Source organism: Rhipicephalus microplus, chromosome 3, assembly GCF_043290135.1.
Source record: "Rhipicephalus microplus isolate Deutch F79 chromosome 3, USDA_Rmic, whole genome shotgun sequence".
Lineage (NCBI taxonomy): Eukaryota > Metazoa > Arthropoda > Arachnida > Ixodida > Ixodidae > Rhipicephalus > Rhipicephalus microplus.
The window spans coordinates 255944690-255965614 of NC_134702.1; the positions used below are offsets into that span (position 1 = coordinate 255944690).

The window sequence follows — 20925 nt, forward strand, 5'->3', positions numbered from 1 at the left end:
TAAAAACACTTCAAGTTGCTTCACTGCTCTGACGCAGTTTCGCCTCTGCTTCATACAGCATAAGTTCTACTGCATGTATTATATCTTGCGTAATGTGCACTGGTAGCTCTCTGAGGCGTGCATCGGTACGTAGAGCAAAAAAACCAATGTTATCTTTTCTGATAACCCCCCTGTTCACTCCGATGTGTTCAAGATGCTCCATGCACGCTTGCGCCACAGCTTCATGGCTTGTGCCCTCTCCTGCATTGCTATAAAGCAAGTGTGATCTGTGATTCATGCATATGAATGATTTAAGGTTGATTGATTTGGGGGGTTGAACGTCCCAAAACCACCATATGATTATGAGAGACGCCGTAGTGGAGGGCTCAGGAAATTTTGACCACCTGGGGTTCTTTAACGTGCACCCAAATCTGAGTTCACGGGCCTACAACATTTCCGCCTCCATCGAAAATGCAGCCGCCACAGCCGGGATTTGACCCCGCGACCTGCGGGTCAGCAGCCGAGTACCTTAGCCACTAGACCACCGTGGCAGGGAAACGATTTAAGGTTCCATTGTTACTTCATAAAGCACCGTTTAGTAAAAAAAAAACAGTGTGCGAACTACTACAAGGTAGAAACAGAAGAAACAAAAGAGAGCACTGACTTTGAACGGATGTTTCTGATTTCGGACACTATGAAAGAAAAAAAATAGAGTAACTGAAGCAAAGAAAACAGCACACCTAAAAGATAAATGTTTAAATGGGGCTTCTACCTCTCATTGCGAAATGAAGGGGCTTTTCATTCGTGTTTTTCGACAGGGTGCTGATGTTGTGGTATTTACGTCTAATATTGCGGTAGTTGCATGGGTTCTGTCTGCCATAGTATAAATGTGCCCACAATAAAAAACATCATTTTAAAGTCAGTGCTCTGTCCTGTTTCTTCTATTTCTACCTTGTCATTCTCACACTTTTTTTTATTATGTCTGTGTACCAACTTGACCAAGCGTTAACCTTATAAAGTTTTGTTTTTTGTATCATGTGCAGAATTGTTAGAAAAAAATCTGCAATTTTATCCTCTAGCTCTTGCGGTATATCTCATCTAGCACCCTCGCAGGTCCTTTGTCGTCTTGACGAGCGTGACCTGCTGTGAATTATACATATTGCTTAAATGTACAGAAAGAGATTCTTTTAAAAAAAGTTGTGATTGTGATCTCTCGCCAGGAGTACCTAAAATAATTTTTCCGTTTACACACCGTTTTGATGGTGGCTGCTCTCACGAGGTGGTTGCTGAAGCGTCACTGCAGAAGAAGGAAGTATGACTATACAACTTCTGAACTGTTACAATTGCCTGCAGCAGAATGTGTTGTGAAAACATTAGGCACATTCTCCAAATGTGCTAGAACACGAAGAAAATTACAAAACATGTTTTTAAGATTTACTAGATTAGCTCTCTATGCATGTGCTTAATTTGTTATTACTTAGGCGGATTTATAAAGGCTTTACTCATTGCTGCAGATGTCGACACCAGTCTCCTCAGCCGTATCAGAGGTACGTTCAGGTTCCTTTGCATGGCTTGGCCGAGACGGTGAACTGCAGTGATGAAAACTTCTCTCTATGTATTTGACGGTGCCACTAGTACATGAACTGTTTTAGGCATTCTTCGGGAGTTAAAATGCCAATATTATTGCACTAAACACGAGGTTCATTCATCATAAGAAGTCACTTGCGTTTTTGATTAAGCACTGCTGTATAGAAGGTGTGCAGACACAAGTTTAATGAACCTATTATGTTAATAAAATGCTATGTAGGCTGCACATCGAAATGACAACAACAGATATCTCACTGACTATGTGAATGAAATTTATACAGTAAATCTTAAATGGCTGTGCAACGATGTGTCTGATGAAAATGTGCGTGCTGTCATTATGCTTTTTGAACACATGCTGTTTGCGACTCTCGCAGCATCAATTTACTGCTACGAATGAGTGACTGCTTCACATTATTCAGCTCACCTGTATGGAAATCAGCGCTGGGCACTTGTTCATAATGAAATGACAGGAATGTGTTGCCAGTGTGTGTAGATAATGCATTGGTTTGCTTAATTGCGGCCTGTCGCTGAATACTACTTTGCTTTTTCAGAAATATTTAACGTTGCACAATAAGCAAATTCGCATAGAAACAGCGCCTGTGCCCCCATGTATTGACGTCTGCTTCTGTTCAGTGTTGAGTGCTGAATGTATTCTAAAAATTGCAGTGGTAGGGGCAAGCTAATGAATTGAACACCACCTTTCAAACATGCTTGTATTTTTCATAGTTTTGCAAAGTACAATCACCTAGCAATAAAAAGTATTGTTTCTAGGTTCGAATTCATTCGTGTAAAAATTCAAGTGCATGCACATGGTACCGAACATTTTTGTGCATGCTCACTTCTCGTTAGCCTCGTCCGCTGTGATGTGGATGCTGCAAGAGAACATGCAATATGTGATTCTGTCAGTGCTATTGCGTACATCTTTAGAGCATTTTTACTGTTTTGCTATACTATAAACACTCATGCTGCATTCTTGTAATAAATATGTGTAATGCTTGCCTATGAACAGCCTCATGACACACGCAATAAGCAATCTCTCCAGATTTTTAGATCTTGTATTAAGCTTTCTTTCTTTCGGTAACTGAGAACTGTGAATGACACAGAAGTACACTCAATTCTCTCATTCTTGGTGTTCTGTCTTCGAAGTTCTGTTTTGTGAAGCTGTCCACATGCCACTTGTACGGTATGCTATATTTTTTGCGTTGTTTTGATGCATTGTGCTATGCTAACCAAAATATTTAATATTTTGTTCAATGAATGGAAAGCATTATTCATTATCTTTGGTCAATGGCACTCATGTTGCACAGTACCCTGAAAGAATGATGCACAGAGTGATTCTTCGTAGCTGTAGTCACAATTATTCGACATTAAAACAGCCCATTGCCACTATGTTCATGATCACATACATGCCCACTGTGAAATACCTCTTGGGACTTCTATGTTTATGTGCAGTGTACCTCTGTGTATTTATATCTGTGTATTTATGTGTATCTATAACTGTAATGTGAAATAAATACACTTTCCCTGTTTAGTACTCAATAGTCAGCTAATATTGAGCTTATGCCACAGGCTCAGACTCGCCTTCCATTAATTCAAGCATGGCCTCAAAATTGGGCCATTTTATTGTTAGAATGTCGGCTGCTCCGACTCCGCTTCTTTGTTTCTCACGTATGTCTTGTTGTTTCCTTTTGAAGATATCACGAAGGTTCTTAAATCGTTTCCCAACAAGGACACCTAAAAACAAAACCTTTGCTGTAACAATGTCTTGTGCATACTGTATCGCTGATAAATTTTTTACATTATTTCTGCACAACTGTGAGCGGTCCTTATTTTCTTTGTCCGGAACATTTATTTATTTATTTATTTATTAGAATACCCTCAGGGCCCGTAGGGCATTACAGAGGGGGTGGGTACAACATATATAACACACAAGAAAAAAAGACAAAATAAAGAAACAAGTATCAGATGCGCAAATCAGGAAGGCAACAGAAGTCAACTAAAAATGTATAAGAATTCAAGCACATACAAGACAAAGATAGATAATGGAAACTGCGTATAGTTACAAGCATTGCTGAGAAATTGCAGTCTTGAATAACAAAGGGTCTGTTATTGATACAACGGAAGAGGGAAGGTGGTTCCAATCGGCGGCTGTTTTCGGTAAGAAAACAGCCGCCGATTGCAGTTGCAGCACATTTCGGTTGCAGCACCCTAAAAATAAGAATATTGGGCATCAAAATGAATCGCTTGCTATCCATACTAAAGTATTGGTAGGGGCTTAACATCGCAAAACCACGACATGATTGAGGGAACCTGCAGTCGAGGATTCGAGAAATGCCACCACCACCTAGTGTTTCGGACCGTCCACCTACGTGTGCACGACATCACAGCTGACACAATGATTAATTGCGCAAAGAGTTATGTACTCTGTTTTTTGAAGGTAAGCTTCTCTGCCAAGCTATTGTACAAAAGAGGCTGTTTATGCTGTAAGCAACTGAGGTTTACACGTAAAAAGTCTATTTCGTGAACCAGCACTTGACGTCTTCATCATCTTCACAGTGAAGCTTTTTAAGCATTACTGCAGTGTGCAAAACTCCCCAGGTGAGTATATGCCATTGCTATCGGCCAAGCGCCCCTGCCATGTACAGCGGGAGCGAGTGTTGTCAAACAACAGCAAACATGTTGAATAACTTGAAAAGAAGGATAAAACGAACTAGAGCAAGATGACAATTTTTGAGAGAGAGAAATGAAACAAACATAGTATATGATTCTAAGTGTAACATAGGGAGAGCGAGAGGAAGGAAAATATAAGAAGAAAATAAAGAAACCAAGACATGAAAACATACCAACACATAGAAGCAGACATGGAAAATTGGCCTTAAAATATAGGAACAAACAAACAGAAATAGAAACAAGGCACAGTAGGAAGCGGAGAGATATAACTTCTGGGAATAAAGAGGAATAATCCAGAGATAAAGCCACCAATAGACAAACACAGGAGAGGAAAGGAACAATTGTGAAGAAATGAGAAATAGATATGTGCCACATTACAGAGGAATAAATTCCCCCATCTTCAGTGTTCGCCCAGCCACCAGAACGCTACCATATCTTTTTTTTTCACAATTATGTCGTTTGGCATCAACAGCCTGTCTGACTCCCAAATCCGGAAATTTGAGAGTGCTGCTAAACATATTTTGTGTGTCTTAATTACACGCTCCTCTATGGAGCACACAAAATGCCCCCAAGCAGAAGCTACTTTGTATTCTTTTTTAAAACAGTACAACTGCAATACATGGACAAAATTACGCTTCCACGCCCCCCCCCCCCCCCTCCCTTACTGCTCACTCGGTATTATGCATTGCAAAGGCCACACGTTCAAAAAAGCCCTTGGCCAGACGATGACGTACAAACACAGCAAGGAGCATGCGCGAGGTGAGTCGGGAACCGCGAGCAGTATTTCGAATCTCTGAGCTTTAATATCAGCTATGCAATGTTCTTTCGCGTAGATTTCGATGTTAAACTCAAAAAATCGCGAGAATAAACGTGCACACAACTCGCTCGCATACATCAGAGTCAATACATCTAATGCAAACTAACCATGTCACCTTGCACTACAAGTACCAATATTTTTATTGATCATTCAACGCCAGCCATGCACTACACTACTGTTCTTGCCTATATAGCTATATAGTTTACATATATAGCTAATATAGCTTATATAGCTATTCAAACACAAAATCTTGGTACTTACTCGGCATGCCGAACATGTTTGCGATCTCTGCCCAAGCCCGGTCCTTCTTCGTCCTATCTTTAAAAGAAGGGTGCCGCTTGTCATACATATATGGGGAGATTTTAATCGCACCGATTAGGAGCTCAGCCGAGGGCTCAAAGGTGGCCATGGTAGCGTTCGCCAGACGTGAGCAAACATCCATCGAGGAACGCACTCGTCGTTCGTACCTCACGGCAGTTGGCCACCGTAAGGAGAAAAAGGAAAGCATACGAGGACCCCGGATGTAAACAAAGGCTGACGTCACTTCTCGTCTTCGCTGATTGCCTCCAACTGTTTTGCGACTGCAGTCGCGCGACCAAAAAATCGATCAGAAAGTGACTAGCCAAAGCAGTCGCTTTGCGAGCGTTTGCGACCGTTCGCGACTGCTTGCGACCAGTCGCAAATGGTCACGCGACCGCTCCTAGTCGCCGGTGTGCACCAGCTCTTAGAGTGAAGGAAACCAGCAGCGACGCTCCACACAATGTTGCCCAACGTCACTGACGAATAAAACATCGACGTCACCCTCTTCAGCGTGCTTAAGAAGCTCGTCAAGTCGCCCGCCTGCGCATCACGAATGAGCAGACGATCGACAGCTGCCGTTACAATCTTCAGCGACGCTTTGCGGAATACCAGCCCAGTGAACGTGGTTGGGTATGAACGCCAGTACACCGACGTGGACCTAGTGATAAATTTCGGCTATGGTACTTCGGACCATACAGGGTAGTACGACGTCTCAGCCCACTCGACTTGTCTATGATGGCATTACGAACTCTCAACGGCGCTGATCGCGACCTGAAGTCTTTCAAGTGGCGCTCTTCAAGCCATTTCATGTACGTTGACGAACTGAAAACGTATTTTGTTGCTGTTATTATTGCTGTATCACACTTTATTTTATTTGTACTTTCTTGCACAATTATTGTACTTTCATCTCCTGGTGAAGCATCGGGACGATGCCTTTTTCAGAGGAGGGCAATGCCACGTTCTTTCCTCAAGTTTTTTGATCACCCCGTAATGCTGCACGCGATTCTCAGTGCAAACCGTGCCTACAGTGTTCGAGAAGCTTCAGGGTTGCCGCAAATAATTTTGTTGAGATTACGCCCACTTCGTAAACGTTTCAGTTTACTCCGGAACCCTCGTTACCGCTAGCGATAACGCTAGAATTTTCGATAGTAAGTGTGTAACTGCCGACACGTTTCACCACTTCTCAGTTGATCGAAGGCCGCCGCTTCGTTCGCCGCTATCAGTGCAAGACTGCTACTGTAAGCCGACTTTCCGTTCACCGGGTAGAGGTTCACCTAAATAAACAGTTTGATCTCAACATAGAGTCTCCTGTCTTCGGCAACGTCAAGACCTTGTGACAGGACACATCCGACTGGGTGAATGCGTGGGGAAAATTTTGCATCTACTTAGATGGCTCTGGTGAGCCTGGCTATGTGGGCGTTTGGGGCATGCGGGCCAAATTGTGCGTATTTACTCTTAGACATTCTCAAGTAAATAATCTGACCGCAAATACGCAGTGTTGTGCACGCAGCACAGGAAAAAAAAACATAAAGTGCTTTGTGCCCAACCAGCTACCTTAAATCTTCAAGAACAAAAAAAATCATACTGTTGCCATAATTGCGAAGGAGACAATGCGATAGCTATGAATTGATTGATTGATTGATATGTGGGGTTTAACGTCCCAAAACCACTATATGATTATGAGAGACGCCGTAGTGAAGGGCTCCGGAAATTTAGGATAGCTATGAATTGAATTGTTCTACGAAGTAAGTTTGCTCTATGATGGCCAATATTGCGTAACAGCAGAAAAACGAGCCTTAAAAAAAGAGGCTTCAAGGAAAGAAGTGGTTGTCAGCGCGAAGTGTTGAGAGTACAGGCCACACAAGGGGATACGAGTTATTTGACGAGTAAGTGCCCAGGACCACGAATTTTTCATCAATGTTCGCAGGTGCGGCTCAAGCGACGCACCCCGACCCCATCGCCTCTGCATGCTCTTTCGCTCGACGATAGCCGGACGGCATGGCGCCGCCCGGACTCAACCTGGCTGGAGGCCATCCTAGCCATCATTTTTAGTCTTCACGCCACCTCCAAAGCGGACATTCAGGCTATGCTCTCGCAGAGCTTGTCTACAGGAAACCAATTCATCTCCCAGGTGAATTTCTGGCTGCATTGCATCCAACACCACGACGACGGAACTTCTACGCTGCGCTACGACGCACCATCACCGCCCTACGCCCCTCATTCGTTCGGAGCGTTTCCTTTCTGCTTGAAGAGACATTGAAGGCAGGCCTCGTACGCAGGGCAATGTTATGGCTTCCGCCTTTTGTGTGAAGAAGGTGAATGGCTTGTTTCAAATCAGCCGCATTCGTCCCTATAGCACTCGCGTGCAGAATGCGCGGGGCTATCATGGAATCAACGGCAAGAACCGACGGCAAGAACCCGCCTAGCTAGAGTGTCTATTAGATTGCGATCACATAAGAAAAATATGAACACTCCATCATTTCGCGGCAACAGTGTTCTAAGTGGATGAGAATCGTGACTCACCTGAATTTTAAAGAGGAGGTCACCAGCTGTGGCGAGCTCCATGATGAAGAACACTTTCCTCGCTTCGCAAATGATTTGGAAGACGCGGGCGATGTTTGGATGGCGAAGTCGCGCCAATATGTTGATCTCCCGAGGCAGGAACCTTGTTCGATACTCTCGGGAAGTCTCTCCCATGTTCACGATCTTGCAAGCATAGGCGAGATTTTCTTTAGCGACGATTCTGTGGTCCGAAAAATGTAAAATATGATCAGGGAAACATGAAGTGGAATAAAGTGTGTCACCAAAGTAATGCCATCAATTGTGAATGTCTATTGCGATTGCAAGGCACGCCTGCCCACCTATGTTCATAAGCAAATTTTGGTTAACTTGGTATGCTGTTCTCATCCTTCACACGTACATCGGCGGCTGTCGAAGCCGTTTATATTATTAATTAACGCGATAACGTTAACGAGCTCGTTTTTTCTGAAATTCCGTCGTCGGCGTCGTTAGTTGTGAGCTAAAAATTATGACCATTGCGATAATAAAAATAGAGAATGCTGGCAATAAAATAAATATTAGAAAACTCTGGGGATGAGTGCGGGTTGAACCCGGGTTGTTTGCATGACTAGTGGGTATTTTACCCCACAGCCACACCGCTGCTTGTAAATACTGTTAAAAACACTTCCTCTGCTTGGAAAAGCAGTGAGAAAAACTTTCTATACAAACACACACGTCCTGTATACATGCTTCACACTGCAACATAAAATATTGCCCAAATAATGCGTGGCACAAGCGTACATTGCCATCGAGTGTGAGAACTTAGTATTATCATAATGACATAGTATTATCAAGGTATTATTGAAATAGTATTCATGATGTGAGAACATAGTATTATCCTAATGGCATAATAATCTTACAAGAAAACGTATATTTACAGATATTTACAACGATTACACGCGATGACAATGCCTGGTGCACTGGCGGGCTGGAACCAGTCTCTATCCACTTCGTAGTCTCCTCTTTTTTGCCAGGGACCCTCTACCGCTTTATGCCCCAATCCCACTACTGCCTTGTGGCACTACCCCGCGGCGTTAAAGCGCCGACCTGGCGCTTGTCACGAAAGGGGAGTGTTGGGTGACACATAAGGCTTCAGTCTTACGACGTGCACAACAGTGGATGGTGGTTGCATTGAGTGCGCTTCGTCGACGACTCGCTGTATCTCGTAGGTGAGGTTGCTGATCTTGCGAAGGACTTTGTATGGTCCGTCATAGCGAAATAAAAGTTTTTCGGAGAGGCCGATGTGACGACATGGGGTCCACAAGAGTACGAGAGAACCTGGTGCATACGAAACTTCACGGTGGTGACGATCGTATCGATCTTTCTGAGAGGCTTGAGAAAGCATGAGTCGTTCTCGGGCAATCTGTCGTGCTGCGTCGGCTCGCTCTATGGCATCGCGGACGTATGTGACAGGGGAGCTTGAACCAGCGGGAAGGAGTGTATCAAGAGGCAGAGAGGGTTCCCGTCCATAAAGAAGGTAGAACGGGGAATAGCCTGCGGTGTCATGTCTGGAGGAGTTGTAAGCGAAGGTGACGTAGGGTAACGTTGCGTCCCAGTCACGGTGGTCTGGAGAAACATACATTGACAACATGTCCGTGATAGTGCGATTCAGGCGCTCTGTAAGTCCATTAGTTTGTGGATGGTATGCCGTTGTGAACTTGTGGTTCGTGGAACAGGAACGTACGATATCCTGGACGACGCGAGATAAAAAGTATCGGCCTTGGTCAGTAACGAGCTGTCGAGGAGCGCCGTGATGCAATATGATGTCATGTAGCAGAAAGTCGGCGACATCGGTAGCGCAGCTGGTTGGAAGAGCGCGGGTGATCGCATAACGTGTCGCGTAGTCGGTCGCCACGGCAACCCATTTGTTCCCGGATGCAGAAGTGGGAAATGGCCCGAGAAGGTCGAGCCCTACGCGGTAGAATGGTTCAGCAGGGATCTCAATAGGGTTAAGAAGGCCAGCTGGAAGCGATGTTGGTCGTTTTCGACGTTGACAAAGGTCGCAGCTGGCAACATACTTTTGCACAGAGCGATATAGGCGTGGCCAGAAAAAACGGCGCCGGACGCGATCATAAGTGCGAGTGACTCCCAGGTGACCAGCGGCAGGTTCATCGTGAAGCTGTCGGAGAACATCTACACGCAAATGGGAAGGCACGACGAGAAGGCGGTCAGGGCCGTTAGGGCGCATGTTGTGGCGGTAGAGAACTCCTTCATGAAGGAAATACAAGTTCAGAGAAGTGGGTGGAGTAGCGGAACTCAGGCTTTCTATGATGGGAAGTAAATCCGGGTCGCGGCGTTGCTCAGAAGCGATATCAAGAAAGTCTGATATTGATAAGACGCAAGCCTCCGTAGCTCTCTCTGTGGCGTCTGGTGGATCCACTGGATACCGTGACAGGCAGTCGGCGTCTTGATGGAGGTGACCAGATTTATACACGACCGAGAAGGTGTATTCTTGGAGGCGTAGAGACCAACGACCGAGACGTCCCGTGGGATCCTTTAGCGAGGAAAGCCAGCAGAGTGCATGGTGATCAGTTACAACAGTAAAACTGCGGCCGAAGAGGTACGGGCGAAATTTAGCGACAGCCCAAACAAGAGCAAGACACTCTCTTTCGGTGATTGAATAGTTCCGCTCGGCAGGGGATCAAAGGCGGCTGGCGTAGGCGATGACACAGTCACGTCCATGCTGACGCTGAGCTAAAACAGCACCAATTCCGTGGCCACTCGCGTCCGTACGAACTTCTGTCGGGGCAGTCTGATCGAAGTGGGCTAATATTGGCGTAGTCGTGAGGGCTGCAATGAGCGCCGAAAATGCAGCACTCTGAGGCGAATTCCAAGTAAATGGGACGTCTTTTTTAAGAAGCTCGGTGAGAGGCCGCGCAATATCGGCGAAATTTCGGATGAAGCGGCGAAAATAGGAGCACAAACCAAGGAAGCTCCGGACATCCTTATGAGAAGAGGGCAAGGGAAATTGAGTCAATGCGCGAATTTTGTCCGGATCGGGCTGTACCCCAGATGCGTTAACGAGGTGACCAAGTACAGTTATTTCCCGACGGCCGAAACGGCATTTGGAAGAGTTCAGCTGAAGACCAGCGTTGCGAAATACTTGGAGAATACTGGACAGTCGCTCTAGATGGCTTGCGAACGTCGGTGAAAAAACAATTATATCATCCAAGTAGCATAAGCAAGTGGACCATTTGAAGCCGCGCAGGAGGGAGTCCATCATGCGCTCAAAGGTGGCCGGCGCATTACAAAGCCCAAACGGCATTACTTTAAATTGATATAACCCATCGGGGGTTACAAATGCTGTTTTTTCTCGGTCCCGTGGGTCAACAGCGATCTGCCAATAACCAGATCGAAGGTCAATGGACGAGAAAAACTTTGCGCCATGAAGGCAGTCAAGGGCGTCATCTATTCTTGGTAAAGGGTAAACGTCCTTCTTAGTGACCTTGTTGAGGTGTCTATAGTCGACACAAAATCGCCATGTGTTGTCCTTCTTCTTGACAAGCACTACCGGGGATGCCCACGGACTAGATGAGTGTTCGACGACGCCTTTGGCGAGCATTTTCTCGACCTCTTTCTGGATGACAGAGCGTTCGGCGGCGGAGACGCGGTAAGGGCGGCGATGAATTGGGTTGGCATCGCCGGTGTTGATGTGATGGGTCACAACTGATGTCTGGCCTAAAGGGCGGTTGTCAAGATCGAATATGTCCGCATAGGATGTCAACAGACGGTGGAGGTCTTGTGCTTCGGAGGGCGAAAGATCTGGCGCTATCATTTTGGCAATGTCAATGCTTGACAGGTTGGGCGCAGTGAGCAAGTTGACATGCGGAGTAGGTTGCTGAGCCGACAGTTCAGAAATATCACACTGTTGCAGCGATGGCATGACGCCTAGTTTAATACCAGCAGGCAGCACATGCGTGGAGAAACCAAAGTTCAAAAGAGACAAATGGGTCTGATTGTGGCATACTCTCACGACGGTGTGCGGGACAGCAATGGAGTGCTTTAGCACAACGTCGGTAATAGGTGAAACGACATATTCACCATCGCGCACAGGCGGATCACACACGAGCTGCACGTAAGTCGCGGCTTGCGGCGGAAGATGCAGGAACTAGGTGGCACAAAGGCGACTTTGAGCGTCATGGGCAACAGCGGCGTCAAAAGGCAGTTCCAACTGAAGAAGACCTGTCGAGCAGTCGATAAGGGCGGAGTGCGCAGAGAGAAAGTCGAGGCCAAGAATCACGTCATGTGGGCACTGCTCAAGCACGGTGAACAATACGACGGTCTGGCGCCCAGCAATACATACGCGAGAAGTACACATGCCGAGAACGGCAGATGTGCTCCCATCGGCAAGCATTACTGCACACTTAATAGGAGGCGTGATCACTTTTCGCAGTTTAGTACAGAGAGCAGCGCTCATGACTGAAACTTGTGCACCAGTGTCTATCAGGGCTGTAACGGTAGCGTCATCCACCAAAAGGTCCAAAATATTGCGGCGTGTAGGAATCGTCAACAGAGGATTTGCAGAATGGGTCGTTAATGCAGCGTCACCTCCAGGAGCTGCATGGTCTAGTTTCCCGAGGTTGAGGGCCCAGGTCGTGCAGGGGACCTGGATCGAGAAATCATCGGCGAGAGAGATCGGCGGCCTTGGGGTGATGGCGACCGGCTGAACCTTCGGCCCTGAACGTTAGTAGGAGCAGGCTGTGGATCGTACGGAGTAGAAAAGCGGCGAGAACTGCCTTCAAAGCGACGCCATGTCCCAGTGCTCCAAGATGAATTGGATGACCAACGATTGCGACAGTAGCGTGCAATGTGGCCGGCGCGAGAGCAGTGAAAGCAGATTGGTCTATCATCCGACGTTCTCCATTCAGCAGGGTTCCGGTAGCGGGAAGGGTAGCGTGAAGGGTACACCGGAATCTGGTTAACAGAAGCCGAGCTCTCGGTGGTGCGAACAGCGCAAACAGGTGTGATGCCGAGATTTGCTATTTCTTGGCGAACGACGGCTTGGATGAGGGAGACGGTGGATGCGTTGTCTTGAGGACCGTCAGAGGCGATGGCTGCAGGAGCCATTGCTTCGAGTTCGCGACGAACGATTCGGGTGACATTTTCGGACGATGTAGCTTGCGTGAACTTGGGGCTGTCTTCACAGGTCGAAGTGGCTGCACTATTAGGCAGACGTGCAAACTGGCGGGTTATGCGACGGTTCTTGGCGTGCTCGAAGCGCTGACACTCCTTCACAACCGCGTCGACGGTGGCGCAATCTTTAACGATCAACAGATTGAACGCGTCATCGGCAATTCCCTTCAATATGTGAGCGATTTTGTCAGTTTCGCTCATGTTCTCGTCCACCTTTCGACAGAGGCCCAATACGTCCTGTATGTAAGATACATACGATTCTGTCGATGTCTGCACGCGACATTCCAGGTCTTTCCTCGCGGCCTGCTGTCGCCCAAATGGCCTGCTGAATAACTCGAGAAGCTTCAGTTTGCAAACGTCCCAGCTGGTCAACTCCGACTCATGCGTCTCATACCAGGTGAGCGCCGTATCCCGCAAGTAAAATACAACGTTGGCCAGCATCAGCGTAGGGTCCCACCTATAGTATTCGCTCACGCGCTCGTACAAAGCGACCCAATCTTCAACATTCACCTTGTCCTTGCCTGTGCCCGAGAAGGTTCCGGGGTCTCGTGGAGGCAGGAGAATCAGAGGAGGCAGCTGCTGCTGCTGGTGCTGGTGCTGCTGCTGCTGGTGCAGCTGCGGCTGCAGCTGCGGCTGCTGTTGCTCTTGTGGGTGGGCCTGTTGAGCCATTGCAGAAAAATGAAGGTGGCGACCACTCCGAAGTTCCGTGTTGGTTTGCCGGAAAAGCCAGGTAGGCGTACCCAGCACCTCCACCAATAATCTTACAAGAAAACGTATATTTACAGATATTTACAACGATTACACGCGATGACAATGCCTGGTGCACTGGCGGGCTGGAACCAGTCTCTATCCACTTCGTAGTCTTCTCTTTTTTGCCAGGGACCCTCTACCGCTTTATGCCCCAATCCCACTACTGCCTTGTGGCAGTATTATCAAGGTATTATTGACATAGTATTCATGATGTGAGAACATAGTATTATCATAATGACACAGTATTATCAAATGGCACCCACTGCTGTGCTGTTCCTGTTCTGCAAGTTCCCGTTTCGGTTTTGATTCGTGTGGCGCTTCGCACAGCAACGATTTGTAAAGGCACCGCTAGGTGGTGCCTGAAAGGCACGTGTTCATTACATGTATATAGTTGTAAATAAAGCAGTTGATGACGAGCAGTTCTTCATTGCGGACATCACTCAGCGCTCCGCTACAGTGTCGTGGGTGGCTGCCACCGGCAGCGTCGGCGTGCTGCGGCGCTTCGTTCTTCGTCGGCGTCGCGGTCAGTTTGACCCGACAAAACAATGGCGCGAGGTGGAGTACGAGCCGTTTCTTTCGTAGTCTGTTTTCTTCCGGTCCGCCTTTGCGAACTCAATCTGCTGCGTCGATACTTCGGCGTTTCCCGCCATAGGCTCTTTGTTCTGCTGAGGAGCCATGTCGCATCGCTTCGACTATGCGGGCTTTTTTTTTATGTGAAGCATTTGTTCACCAACTTTAGCGAGTTTGACCGTAATATTTACCAGTCTAGCCGCCTACAACTTTCAGCTCTCCGGGCCATTTGGATATTGGTATCAATACCAAAGTTAGTATTACATGGCTGTACGACAAGTATAGGTGACTAGTCATAACATGAAAACTATGACATGTATGTCATAAATGTCATGATTTGAATGTCAGGGTTTTGCTGCTCGTGCGGTGGTTTCTTTCACATGACATGCCGCAAAACTGGTGTGGTATCACATGACTGCATGGTGAACGTAAGTAACAGGTCCTCACGTATAAATCATAAAATGCATGCCATGTAAGAACATCACTACATGTTACGCTCGTAATGCTTTCGCGGTCGTTTCGCTATCTCCACATACACTCAATTTGGCATTACGCGAGATGAATGAAAGATGAATGTATATGACTGGTGAAAACATGATAATCATCACATGCGTGTCATGTGAGAACATGACTACATGCCACGCTTATGATGCACTCGCGGTCATTTCACTAGCTTTACATGCACAAAATTTGGTATTGACGCGTGTCTATAAGTTGTCGAAAACGACGAACGACGCAGCGAAACGAGAGCTTCCGATGTCGATTCTTGCTGTACACCTTCTAGATGACATTATTACTGGCCGCTTGCCATTCTTGTATCAGGGCCCCTCCACGGCGTCTTCACTTTTTTGAGGCTGTTGGCGAGGTAGTTACTGATACTAGAAATGTTGACACATATGCCGACTGAAGCTGTCACTTTGTGACCGTCAAGAACACTAAGGTCGGTGGAGCGACAATTTTATCGCTCTCACGGCCTATCGACTGTACGGCGTCGTGCGGGGGGGGGCGGCTTATTGTCATCATCTTCGCTACGTTCAACCTTACGCCCGGAGGTCACCACCCTCCGTTTTCCAGGCGCGGGCTGGGTGACCTTCTTGTATTGAGGTCCGCGTACGTGCGGCGCTGCAACAAAGACGATCACGTGGGAGACGGAGAGTGGGACCGACGTTGCTGACCCGGCTGGTGAGCAGGCAATGCGTCTTCTACAGTGGTACGGCAGTCCTCAAAGTGAGGACGGGCTCCACAGAAAGAGTGTTCGTTGTGTCGTGGTGTGTTTTTGTCGTTGGTACGTTGAGCATGAAACCATGGTTGAAGAGGACGGAACGAATCACCTCGATGCCAGCAATGACGGGCAATATGGCCTGCACCTCCGCAGTCTCAAGCATAGTGGACGCCTGTCCAATGTTCGCCATGCACCTGTTTTTCGAAGTGGTGGACCTCTAAGCATCTCTTCTTGAGACGTTGCTCATGGTGTGGTTCTGGGCGGCTTGTGGTATGGCGGTAGGATGGGTGGTTGGTGCAGTGTCTGCTCTTGTGGCGGTGACGAAGGGGCACTTTGTGCCTGGTGGTATGGCGTCGGCATAGCGGGTGGGGGGCGTCGGAGAGCGGCGGCGTAGCTCATGGGACGCTGTTCAGCATCAGGACCAGTTGTAGACAGCGCTTGGCAGATTTAGTCATGCATGACTTCAACAACTGAGGTAGTGGAGTTTAAGCAACCAGAGCCTGGAACTTCTGCACTTCTTCACGAACTATCTCCCTAATCCAAACTTGCGAGGAGCTGATTCTCTGTCGTCATGACGACCGCATTGATTGCGAAATTGCTGGGCATGCGATCACATTGCTTGCAGCATTGATGAAAGGTCCGCTCGATAACCGTGGCCTCCTTAATAATGTCAACCACGGTACTTGGAGGTTAGTGCAGTAGCCCGGCGAAAAGCTGCTCTTACCGAGCATGAGGTAGCTCCAATTGTTATCTTCCGTCATGTTCAGGTTATCTCGACAAAACAGACGAGACATGTCCTCGGCAAACATGGCAACAGTCTCATTTCGTTTTTGAACCGGTACCTCCAATAGCTGCTGCGCAAGGTTCGATCGATCGACAATGGCGATCGTTTCGACAAACGTTTCTCGGAAGTAGGGCCAAGTGGACAGACTAACTTCTCTATTCTCATACCAAGTACAAGTACCATCGTTAAGGTAAAAATAGGCATGACAAAGCGTTTGATGTTCCAACCACTGTTAAATCTTGCGAACACGCTCGCAGGGCTCAAGACAGTCGTCAACGTCTTCATGCGCGCCGCCACTAAAGTGATCAGGAACGAGCGGTTGAAAGAGGGGCACCTGAGATGGGTGTGTCGGAAAGTTGCCTTGGAGCGCCTGTTGCGGCTTTGCGTTGGCCATTGTTTGAGGTGAGCGGTGGCTGCGAAGTCCCGGAGAGGGAGTGAGCTCTGGCGCGAGGCCTCGCAACCATCGACTGAACCGATGCACAGGAGTTGCAACAGGTGAAAATGCGTCCGAACTGTATGAACGGCTCCCAGCGAGAGTATGGAGCATCAGGCAGGGTTGCGTATACAGCACCTCCACCAGTGACGAGGCTCAGTTGCTTGCCTTAATTAACTACTTGGGTGGTAGATCTCGAAGGCACAAAGAGTTTTCTCAAGAGCGTTGTCATCGTTTTGTTTAGGGAGCAGAGTGCTCTACAAAAGAAACTTTTCATCGACGGGATCCGCCTATCTGCTCGTCATTCCAGCGGCCCTTCGCACCGAAGTACTCAAAGCATGCCCCAACGAGGTGACTTCTGGCCACTTAGGTTACACGAGAGCGTTTACCAGAGTACAGCAAAGCTACTACTGGCCAAGACTAACCACAGCCGTGAAGCACCTCGTTCGTATCTGTCTCGACTGCCAGTGACGCAAGTCCCCACCGACTAAGCCAGCTGTCCTCCTGCAACCCGTGCAAGTCCCAACAGCTCCATTTGACCAGATAGGCATGAAAATTTTGGATCCACTTCCTACTTCTACTCTAGGGAACCGCTGAGTCATCGTCGTGACGGATTATCTGACCCGTTATGCCGAGACGAAAGCTATTCAGAAAGGTGCAGTGGCGGAGGTGGCAATATTTTTCATCGAGAATATTGTATTGAGGAACGGTGCACCAACTGCCGTGATCACAGACAGAGGAATCGCATTTACGGCAGCTATTTGGTATCCCGTCCTAATTCTGAGTGGAACGACGCGTCGTAAGACCACCACTTACCACCCGCAGGCAAACGAGCTGACAAAGCGTCTCAACAAAACTATAGATGTTTTCGATGTAGGTAGACACTGAACACGAAAATTGGGATGAAATCTTTCTGTACATAACGTTTGCATACAACACCGTACTAGTGGTTGCAGTCCTGTCTACGCAATTTCGTAAACATTACATATGTGCTATTTTGATACAGCTATCGCGGCGGGTTAACGTCAGATGTGGTTAGCTGACATGCGCTTAAGTTGATTAATGCAGCTGTGTCCGGGTCCAGCATCTTCGCGAGCATCAGCGCTTCATATCAGCGTCTGGGGTTGCTAATGCGCAATGTTCCAGTTGACATCGTTGTGCAAGTGCAAACAACTGGCTATGTAAACATCTGCACCTTTTCAGCATTTGTCTGTGCGTCCAACATTTGTACATATGTTTAGCGTCATTTCATGACGTGTCGTTCAATAAAAAATTGCAACATGGTCACCTTTCCTCCGCATGCTTCGCATAACGCGGATTCCCAGGTACGTGACATCTGCCGAATTTTTATTTAAGGGCGACGCTCTTTACGCCGCGGTTTGTACGTTCCGTGTTTGTAGTACTAGCCAGCTCTTGTTTAGTTATTACAATGTCCGCTAGTTGGTGGTACTTGTATATAACAAATATATGGTGAAAACACGCAAGCGGCGGTACTTGAAGTCTTCACTAGGTGGACTGCCGGACATATGAACATACGGACTTATTCCCTTGTCACAAGGCCACCACCGAACTCCGTTAACACCGTCAACGTAAATCTCCCATAGGGGGCTCGACGGAGAAGGAGTTGTGGCAGTGTCACACGGCAATTATAAGGTTGCAACAGTTGCCGCGAGTAGCTCAGCTGGCACCGTTTGATTTTCGGAGAATTATTCTAATTTCATTTCTATTGTTTTTTGTGAATCCTCGTTATGCGGTTTTTACAAAAAGCACTATTAGGAAGGTATGAACTTAACAAACTATTAAAAATATTTTCAAATAAAAACGCATTTGCTGAATGTATACCGATGCTGCCAGTGATGCTTGCCACATTGTGCTTTTAGTTGTTTTGTTGCCTGTGTACATCCTCGTGTACGAAAGTTCTTGTGCTTTATTGCCTCATGAGCGCACATTTTGTGTTCTTCAGCCATGAGTGACACAGTGGACGACGTGAAGAAGTGGTATGATATTGCGCTGGTAGTGACGTTGATCGGCCCCATGAATATTGAGATTGAGGCTGCTAGATACAGTGTGCACGCTACAAAGCACCTTCTTGTCATGAACAACTTCCGGCAGTCATTCAGAGTTTCACGTGCTACATTCAAATATCTCGTAGATGTATGTACGCCAAATGCAACGACAAACTACAAACATGCGGGAAGCGGTGTTTGTGCAAAAAAGGGTCACTGTTGCTCTCTGCAAGCTGTGTTCCTCTGCTGAAGATTCCTCTGCTGTGTTCCTCTGCTGAAGAACAGTCACCAATTTGTTTGACCTGGGCAGGTCGACGGTGAATGCAATATATAGAGAATTTCGTGACATCGTCGTGTAAGCCCTACAAGATCAGTGAGGTCAGGATGCTTGCAGCTGATGAAATGGCTGACCACATACGAGAATTTTACGTTGTCACTGGCTTCCCTCGGGCAGTTGGAGCACTAGATGGCTGTCATTTTGCTGTTCCGCCTCCCAAAGAAAATGCCATCAACTACTACAATTACAAGGGCTGGTAAGTGTGTACAACTTACAACAAAGTTGAAAGCTGGGCTGCTTGATACATTATTGAATACGAAAACTTGGTGAACCACAATGTACACGGAATATCAGCCCATGGGTATCACCAGATAAACTTCTAAATAAATAAAATGAATTCATTATTGAAAGCGTCACTTGGTAAAAATCATATCAAACGTATGATTCCTGTTTTCGATAAGCTTTATTACGCACTAAACTATATTTCAGATGTGAATCATCAGCTATATTACGGTGTCTCATTCCAGCACACAGCTCAAGGCCAGTGTTGTTCTAGCATGGGCACACAAACATGCCACATCTTGCCTTATAATGCAAGTGTACATGGTATTGGCATGTTTCTATTACACTTCTATACAATGTGACTGGGTAGTTGTTTGTGCACTATCATCTTCCTATTGATTGTGATGTTAATATACTTGCAGGTACAGAGTGATCGTTCTGGCTTTGGTGGACCACAAATACCGCTTTTGATTCATCGACGTCGGTTGCCCAGGCAGGTGCCACGACACCCATTTCTACCACAGCTAAAGCTTGCCAATCAATGTGAGAAAACCGAAATTTCGGAGTCCTACAATTTCTGTCAACAGTTCTGTTTTGCCACCATTGATAGCGTGCGATCAAGCATTCCCGCTGACGCCCAATTCGATTAGGCCTGTCCCTGGTTCAACAAAAACCTCGGCCGTAAAAGAGTTCAGTTACCAGCTCTCAAGGTGTCGGCGAATTATTAGACAATGCCTTTGCAAGACTCAAGGCCCGTTTCAGATTTGTGGTGAAGCGTATGGGGTGTGAGGTCACGAATGTTGCATTTGTTATAAGAGCATGCTGTGTGTTGAACAACATTTGTGAACACTTCAATGACAGTGTATTCCAGTAATAGATAAATCAGGCAGACCTGCAGAACACACTGCACGAGCAGCCACACCACACAACAGCCATGCAAGTTGGATTTGGCAGAGATGTCAGAGGTGCACTCGTGCAATATTTTCAGCAGCATGGAGGCAGTTAGATTAAAATCGAATAGGTTATGCAACAGAAAATATTTATTTGCTCTCAAAAGAGACCAAGAAGCTTCAGCTTTAAGCTCAGTAGGTTTACCAGGCTGCTTTGAAGGTGCCTGCTGTATTGCTGTGTGCTTTTGAAAACATCCTGTGAGCTTCTTGGGGTGTGCCTTGGAGTCAGTATCGCTATCTTTTGTATTGTATGCGCGAGAAGTTTCCTTTGTGGCATACTTTTCTTCTTCTTCTGGCACGACACACTTAGGACATAAGCTAAGAGTGGGTAGTCTGCTGAGGAGAAAAAAAAAGTAGTAGTTGGAACAATGGCGGAGATGCAATAATAAACCGCGCTGTGTTTACGGAAGCGCGTTTTCAGAGTGCTATATTTATTGGTGACCCGGACTACGAGCGCGACCTTCTATGAAGCAGCGTGAGCATCTCGACAGCCTCAGCCCTGGCACCACTGCCACTGCACCCGGCCATGTACCCTCTTCGGGTGTTGTTGGAGGTACTGCTACCATGACGCTACCACAGCTGTGGCTTGCCGATTTCTCCTTATGG

General features: G+C 47.0%; 1 protein-coding gene across 1 annotated transcript in view; it reads right to left on the reverse strand.

Moving 5' to 3' along the window:
* Positions 1 to 8092, reverse strand: part of LOC142804222 (testis-specific serine/threonine-protein kinase 2-like) — a 46468-nt gene extending 38376 nt beyond the window's left edge. Inside the window, exon 1 of the mRNA XM_075890916.1 lies at positions 7877 to 8092. Coding sequence (XP_075747031.1) covers positions 7877 to 8050 — 174 coding nt within the window. The 5' untranslated portion in view covers positions 8051 to 8092. The remainder of the gene's footprint in view (positions 1 to 7876) is intronic.
* Positions 8093 to 20925: the final 12833 nt, after the last annotated feature.